General features: G+C 52.1%; 1 protein-coding gene across 5 annotated transcripts in view; it reads right to left on the bottom strand.

The window, feature by feature from the left end:
- Positions 1-85: 85 nt before the first annotated feature.
- LOC144736681 (protein LMBR1L-like) overlaps positions 86-8,756 on the bottom strand; it is a 45,043-nt gene continuing 36,372 nt past the window's right edge. For all 5 annotated transcript variants that reach the window (XM_078619274.1, XM_078619275.1, XM_078619276.1 and 2 more), the window contains one exon: positions 86-7,967. In XM_078619274.1, the coding sequence (XP_078475400.1) occupies positions 7,888-7,967 (80 nt within the window). In that variant the 3' untranslated portion in view covers positions 86-7,887. The remainder of the gene's footprint in view (positions 7,968-8,756) is intronic.

Below are 8,756 nucleotides of genomic sequence, written 5' to 3'. Positions count from 1 at the left end.
GGGGGGGGCTATTTAACCATCGAGCAGTGGACCTACAGAGGGTTGTGTGCAGGTGCACGTGTGCGGAGAATCAACACAAGCGGCCTTGTAAAATGAATCATAGAACTGTAATAACAACAGATGCACCAACAGTATTTACACGACAACAAGAGCACACAAAGCAAGGTCACAGTGTTTACACAACGATCGCAAACGGAGCACACGTGAACATAAATCATAATCCACGGGTATTTTTTAATTGTTTGTGATAAATTCGCACGGGGAAAAGTCAACCAACAACAACAACAACCAAACAACAACAATCCATCGCGTTGCACAGCCCTGCCAAGCATGCGGTGACCAAGGCTTAAGGTGGTGCTTGGCCAATGGGAATCGATGTTCAACGTGAGATGCCGGTGCTGGAGTCGGGCCAACTCTGCACCTCATAATGGTCGAGGGGATTGGTCGGCACCACCTGGGGTGGCAATCGCTACCAAGGGGCCGTCCATAAATGACGTCACGCACCTGGGGGGGGTCAGACATTTGTGACGATGTGTGACGAGGGGGAGGGCGTTGAGAAATGTGGCGTCACGTCAAAATACGCAACTTTAAATAAATAAACACGTTCTACTTAATTAAATAGACTATTTAATAAATGTTTTCTCCTACAACATCAGAGTGCAGCGGCACATTAAATACGCACTACAATGACAATAGTTTAAAGCGATTTGAAGCATGTTTTTTTTTGGGGGGGGGGGCAGAGCTTTGTGACGTCATATCTGAGGGGGGGGGGGGTCTGACTTTTTGTGACGCCGTGTGACGAGGGGGGGTTAAAAAATCGTCCAAAATCGCGTGACGTCATTTATGGACGGCCCCCAATGTCTACCATGGGCAACAATCAACATGGGCAGTGTGCACCAGGCACAGGACACAGTTCCTATTTATTCCAGTCTGTGCTCATTTCATGCCACATTGGGTGTGATCCCCAAACAGATATTCTTTCGATAAAAGAAAACCACGGTAGGTTCTTTAAGCAACAATTTCCTCACCTAGAGCTACGAAGGCGACCTTGCTATCGCGCAGAGTTGCGATGTGCAGCTGAAATGCGTCGAGAGAATCGTTATTAGCATCTGTCTCCCCTGGCGGTGCCCACGAGCCCTTGTTGGGCCAATGGTCTCAAGGTCCACTCCTGGTGGCAACTTCTTGCAGTGATCTTCACAGCCAAAGTAAACGAGGTGAGATGGTCGGAGAGAGACGGTGTGACGATTCTACCTTCACTCCTGCAAAAGCTCAACACGTTCGTCCGTCACTAACACCGCCACGATGTCTCTACTACGCTAGGATGGAAGGCCCATCGTCCGAAACGTCGCCCGTTACGTAATTGTCCCTCTTTGGGGGGGGTTCGTTTCTTGTGCTTGTGCAGCGCCGCTGGCAGCGCGGCAGTGCTGTCACGAACCGATTTGTGCTCTCACTTCAACAGGTGAGGTCGGCGAACGCCACCACTACCACCACCCCAGGGATTTCCCGCGCAGGTGCGAGAGCCGATTCACAAGTGGACGAGTTTCGTCCCAGCTTTCCTGGAGAGCGCCGGCGGACGTGGCGGCAACTCTCATGTGATCGTGCGGTATCTAACCCTGTGAGCACTCACGTGTAATGTCCAGTGCCGTGGTAGTGCTGGTGGTGGCGGTGGTGACGGTGATCGATGCTGGTACTCTATTGGACTTTGTTACGTAAGTATGATATAAGTCACCGGCTGATCGCTGAAACCAGCTGTGAGCCAGCAAAGTGCACTCGGCGGCTTCCAGCTTTCATCGCAGGGGTTCACTTCCCGGTTTCACCGGCGACTCCTGCCACACGGCACGGTGTCTCACCGCAAAGCACGGCCTGGCTTCGATGACTGACTCGCGCCGCCTGTCGGGTGTGGGGTTTGCGTGATCTTCCCCTGTTCTGCCAGGGATTCTTCCGTGCAGGTTTCCTCCCAAAGCTAAAAATACATGCAACGTCACTGGCGCTGGCCAAACAACAATTTGATAGGACCCTCGTGAAAAATAAATCTTGGGTACACAAGTAAATATTATTGACGTTAATGATGGGTTCCGTTGAATTTACAAAAAGTTCTTCCAATTTTTATTCATTTTGGTTTTTGAGGGCAGGAAAAAGTTAAACAAGCACACTCAACAAACAGACATGAAGGTCAGGAACCAGTGTTTCGGCCGACGGGCTGTCACCAGACCGCACCACGGCCGTGTCCAAAGTGGAACGCGAAGTCCCTGGCGCGGCCCACACAAGCGCAGCCACGAGCGGCATTTGCACCACACGCATGAGACCGCGTCGTTCACGCAACGACGCGTTATTGCTGATCGAGCTTACACAATAAAGGCCTTCGCCGCGACGGGAAAGGGGGCAGAAGGGGGATAGGGGTAGCAGAGGTTCCGCGTCATCGCGAGTACGTGCGTGTGTACGCGCACACACAGAGCGGGCAGAGCAACTGCGGTCCTGAAGCTGGCTCCACTCACCGGGGCGATGGGTTGTGCAACCAAGTTCGCTCTCGATTCGAAATCGCCGTGCAACTTAACATTCGGGAGAAACGGCTCATCGCAGTGCGCAAATGTGTCGGGTGATCAATCTCTGCCGAGCAGATCGTTGCTCTAAAGTGGAGTCAGCCTTTACTGCTCGCAACCGGTAAAGCAGCTGCTCGCAACACGTTGCAACTTTGGTTGTGTACAACCGAATCGCTCGAGTGTGGATCCTGGCTTAACACTCACCAACTGCCCAGGCCATCCACCGTCTCTCCGCTATCCAAACATCGACAACGTCAAGCCGCGCCTCAGCAGACGGCAACCAAACACCGAGTGGGGTTGTCGTGGTGGAACTCTACAGCGCCTTCTGGTCGCCCAGCACGAGGAACAAAACGTCGGACGTCATGCGGAACAACGCGCAGAGAAACCCCGCGGAGAGAACTCGTGAACGCACCATTCCGCCCCGATGGACGCTGTCAACGCTACCGCCCGCAAGCCCGGCGCTGCAGTCATTACACCCTTATCAGGTGCGCAACTCATCCTCAGGTTTTGTGCGCGAATGGCGGCTTTCGGAAACCAGGGGCGGGGAACCTTCTCCTTACTCTGGTTCAAACAGAACATTCACACAACTTATTGCGGCAACCACACACGTACACACGGATCGGTTACAGCGGCAGCGTACATTTGTAAACACAGTGTTGTCACGTCGAAAGCATTTCCCACCAGTATCCGATTAGGGCTACCAAGATGAAGCTAGCATGGGTTACTATCTTTAAACTCTAGATAAATGCAGGTTATGTTAGAAAGTTTACCCGGGGGCACAACACAAAATCCTCTGAATCAATTGCATCTCAACCAACGACCATCAGGCACGAAGGCGGCACAGGGAGAGACTCACTTGCACGGAATTAGATCGAAAATATTGTACACTCCCCCAATGGTACTCGGTCGGTGGCGCTAAGATGCTTGCAGTGACGGGTAAATATCGTCCGCGGAGCCGGTAGGCCTGGTGCGACCGCGACACGTGTGAAATGAAGTCACGCCAACGATGACTTCCCCCTCCCCTCTGTTTTCGAGGTTTTCACTCAATCGTTCAAACCGGTCTGATGGGGGCTGCATTATGACCCGGCTGTGGCCAGACACGAACTCACAAAGCTGGCGCTGCGAGGTGACGGGCGTTGCGAGGTGATGGGCAGTGCCGTCGTCAGAACTCCAAGAAGCAAATCAATGGGGCCGAACAACAGAACAGAAAGATCGCGTAACAACAACAAAAGCAACTAGAAATACAACACCAGGGTAACGTTAAAATGCCTAGCTTATGCTAAGCTTGTGCCGCTCGCACGGTGGCGAGATGTTGACTACCTCACCTGGTATGAAGGAGGTCGTCGGTTAGACCCTGACCACGCCTGCATATTTGGAGTTTGCATGTTCTCCCCGTGGGAGCGTGGATTTTTATTCGGGTTCTCCAGTTTTTCCGTCCACATTTAGAATCGACGTACATTTAGAGTATTTGGGTGCGATACATTTCCACGTGATAAGCTACTTCGTTGAGCTATCATTGTGGCCAGGTCGCTACTGATAAACAGCTAGGTAGCCCAGTGGGCTTTACCTGGTAAAAAAAAACTTAGTTTAGTTATTTTGTTTAGATTATATTTGGATTACAACCTCAACGGTTTTTGAGTTTAATTCCTGGTCAACTTTCGACTTTGTTCACCATCTCCGTCAGATCGATAGAATTAGTCCCGGTTCTGTGAGAAATAAATTTTGGTCACCTGATGCACAGAGTGGTTTTTCCCTATTGTCTCAGATATGTATTTCATATATATCAAGGTTCCTCAACAACAGCAGTAGCCAGCATGTTGAAGTATGGTTAAGCAGCCTCCATGACTGATATGGTTCAGTTTTCAAGGACAATCATCATCGTCACTTAAAGCCCAAGATGCCACCACCAGTGGACCACCGCTCGCCCCCAGCAGTGGGAGGGCCTGAATGATGGGGGGGGGGGGGGGCTAAGCCCCCCCCCCCCCACCACCTACTAAAGGCTCAGCCACCTTCTTCCTGTTGTTGTTGTTATTATTTGTTTATTAAGCTCATTTACCCAGGGAAGCCTTGCCGAGTCTCAAGACTCTTTGTCAGGAGGGTCCCATCAAGTTGTCGCTGCGGGGGGGGGGGGGGGGTGCCGATGCTGTTGCTGCTGTGTGTGCAATCCCACTCGAGATATTTGCGAATAATTCTTCAGCATAAACCGGAGAACCTGGAGGAGTCCCAAGCGGAACAGGGGGGAGAGAACCTACAAACTCCACGCAGAAGGGTGCCCGTGTTGAGAACTGAACCTAGGCCCTTGCTGTGATGCACTCATGTTACGATTGTGCTATGGCACCCTGCCACCCATATACATTTTTTTTATGGTTTGAAGCTTGTTATTGGTTTGTGATTTCCCCCTAATTTTATCCTGCTTGTGCTATCGGCGTCACGTAATGAGATGAATAATCTATTTTGATCACTCACGGAGCGGCGCGATCCTTCGTGTTGCACAACGGCCCACAGAAGTGGATATCATGGATCTACCTCTGACATCGCTTCTGCAAGCGACACTCGCGGTAGAGGGCAGCACCTCCCCACTCGCTCTGCCACGTGAGAACATTTATTCAAAGTTTGTTTAATACTGGCCCTGTCATGCCCCTCATTATGAGTTTCCTTCCCCATCGCACTTTAAACGAGGTCACGCTACAAATCGTGCACACTTTCAGAATCCACCGAATACTCCGCCAGCCTCTTGCCATGGAGGACGCTGGTGGCACAACGAGGAGCCTCGCGAGCGAGCATTTGAGGAATCCCGAGCTTCAAAGATTTCCAATAATAAAATTCCACAGTTCAGGTAAACATGAAATAAAACAGCCCTTCATTAAACAAATACGAAGGGCAATCACTCGTTCGTTTTAAATAATTCTTCGAAATGGACCACCGCCGCCGCATGGGGCACGTTGCGTACTCGCGAATCATCCGTCGGCACGAACCACTTCTTAAAAGCGCCGAGTGAAGCAGACAGCATGGGGAAGCAAGGGGCGGGGTGGGAGGGTGGCTTACGGGGGGGGCCTGTGGGGTGGGGGTGGGGACCAAGCAGGGAGCCGCCGACTGCTACAGCAAAGACGCATTTCTGAACTTAAACACAAAAAATGTAGAACTGGCCGGTTCGTACAAACGCTGACAAACTAAACCACGGTGTTGCGCGGCAGGCACACCGCTCAGAAATGCCGGCTCGACGATCGCCAGTGTGGGGGGAAGCTTCCTCGGGGTCCCCCCGCGTGCCCATCGCAGTGTCCAACTGCCGGTTTCCCTCACTCTATGCAGTAGCGGCGGTAGGAGATGCATTAACAAACAAGGGAGCGCTAAGCGAAACCGCACGAGGGGACAGCTGCCTGTCGATGAGCGTGTACAGTACACACACACAATGGTGCTCCAGGTGCAACCGCATTGCCGCATGCAGAGTGAATTCACAACGCATAGCAGAGCTAATTTTGGGTAGAAATAGGTCAGCCGCACACAGCGAGGAGGGAAACCTGTGCTCGCAGTGGTGCGTCCTTCGATTGCCATGGGTGGATATATACCACCTCCGGGGTGTCCTATGGTTTCCTTTTATGGGGGAGGGAGGGGGGCTGGGGGCGTGCATAAAATTGGGAGCGAGTTGGAACTGTTGAATAAAAATCGCCAATGTTTGTAAAACGGCACGGCCCGTGATCGGGTGTTGAGAGCTGAATTGTGCATTCCTCAATTGGCTTTCTTTTAAATGTTCAATATTGCTTTTTGCATATATTAAGATCATATATTTCACAGCAAAAAAAAAGCAATATCAATAAGTCCGCAAAAGCTGCGGCGCACGCGCTGAATTCGGCGCACGTGTGAACGTTGGGAACGCGGGTACTGTATACGGTACGCAGGAAACGTGGTGACTGTATACGGTACGCAGGAAACGTGGTGACTGTATACGGTACGCAGGAAACGTGGTGACTGTATACAGTACGCAGGAAACGTGGTTACTGTATATGCAAGCCCGGCATCAGTCAGGTGCGCTCAACCGGCATCACGGCACCTGCCGGGTGCTGTGAGCACACACTGCTTTACTCCGCTCATGTGTCGAGACTACGAATTAATAAACGAATGCATGACCGAATGAGTGCGTGGATGGATTCACGTAGAGACGTAGCCGTGTTAAGAAAATCATCTGTGCCGGCGCAGTGGCAGGCCTCTGCACCCGCAACGTGTAGGTCAGGGCCTGGTCACGAGGTCAAAATCCTGGTGAGTGGTCCACCGATTGTCGTCCCTTTGCGGTCGACAATGGCGGGGGTTGTTTTTTCCTGTGGAAAGGCTGGACGCTGTTCACACCCCAAGCCTATCCGCCGTGGGAACGTGGTATTAATTGCACTGGCTCAGGGCTGCTGACAGAGATGAGTGCATGGGCCATGACTCGTGCAAACCGGTGGCGCTCGCGGTTCCTAAAGGCCAACCAAGGGATTTTTTTTTGCCCGATTTTGAAATTCCTTGACAGAGTCAATGAAACAGGAATGTGTTTGTTCCACGCCGGGCAAAGGCGCGTGCGCGTCCGTCCACACCGCCGCTTCACGAACTGGATTCGTCGGATTATAAAAGTGAACAACTTGTTTGATCGCGTTTCAATACCAGTTTAACGGGCGCACATTTCTTGTGCGAACGCTTGAAAGGAAACATAAAAAAAACACAAACACACCAGGGACGGCGACAATTTTTCACACAAAAGGACGCTCGTCTTTCTGAGCGCGACTAATTTCTGAGACTCACGCTAGCGTAAAGGCAAAGACGTGTAAACATTTCTTTTCTGAAGTTAAGGGTCAAGCTTTTTAAGTCTGAAAACTGCAACTACATAGACGATGAAAACCCTCTCCAGAACGTGCGACACAATGCACGCCACGCACACACGTGTAACAGGTACGCTTAACACGCACACGTGACACGCACGCAGCACACACGCATGACATGCATGCAGCACGCACGTATGACACGCATGCAACGTGCACGTGTGCCACGCGTGACGCAGCCCCCGAAGTTGACGCAGCTGCCGCTCCGCTAAAAACCACGGCACTTGGCGAACGTTACCTTGCCGAGTTTTCAGAGCGGCATCACCTTCGGAAAAATCGAGGCAGTGGGCCGCAGCGTCACCAACGCTCTTTTACCGTCTGCGAAGAAAAGTGCCGCCGAGCCGAATCGTTCCCATCCCGGGCGCTTGCGGCGCGACCGCGACGGCGCACTTTGCTCGCCTCTCGCGCTCCGCTACAGGGCAGGCGGAGGTAACGATAGGGGCGCCTGGGGGGGCAGCTGCCCCGTGAGTGGTTCCGAGTTCACCGCGGTTCCGAGTTCACAGTTGCTTGCTGTGCCCGTTGGTGGAATGCCTCTGGCCTGAGCCGTCTGAGGCCGTGATGGGCAGCCTGTCCAGACCTGCAAGGCAAGAGTCGAGAACATGGACAAAGACCCTGCAGCGTGTTGTCGACGCAAACTTTCTGGGCAAAAGTGCCTTCATCCAGCAGTGGATGAAGGGTTCTTCGAGGCACATACGTAGCTAATCACCGCCACGGTGTGCGTTACCGCTGGTCAACTCGCGGTCCCCTTGTGATCATTAGCCGTATTTGCTCGGTACGTCGTGTTGGGGGTGTGTGCATGGTCGCATCTTCCCCCCACTGCTACTTACACGAATAATCAAATTTGCTGCCTATAATGTGGGGTGACGCGATGACGTGCGACAGAAATACAGGAAGATTCCGACTGTGTTGAAGAGGAAGGCCCGTATGACGCTATTAATTCGACCCATATTGAGATGAAGTGCGGGGGGAAACAAAACAAACTAAACATAAAAATCAGTTCTAAAGAAATTCGTTTTTAATCTAGATTATTTAAAAGTGCATAGCTCCAGTGACTTCCTAATATCGGAAGAACATTCCAAACGGCCGCAGAAGCGTGTCTGAATGAGCGCGATGCAACCGGGCGGAGGCCGAGAGGCAGGCGTAGTTAGAGGCGGTCTCACAGTGGTGGACCAGGATGTGACAGGCTGTGGTATGGACGTGGAGATGATAACTCAAGACAGCAGTGAGTGGTGAGAGAGAGGACTGGGAAGGGAGAGCCGACATGAGTGGGGAGAATGTCAGAGAGAGTAAGAGGAGGAAGGAAACACGGGGAAGACAAGAGAAGGCGGGAGACACCAGTAGCAGCAGGAGCGATGTGAAGGACTGT

This window comes from Lampetra planeri, chromosome 62 (genome assembly GCF_965212315.1).
Source record: "Lampetra planeri chromosome 62, kcLamPlan1.2.h2, whole genome shotgun sequence".
Classification (NCBI taxonomy): Eukaryota; Metazoa; Chordata; class Hyperoartia; order Petromyzontiformes; family Petromyzontidae; genus Lampetra; species Lampetra planeri.
This window is presented reverse-complemented; position numbering and strand designations above follow the sequence as displayed.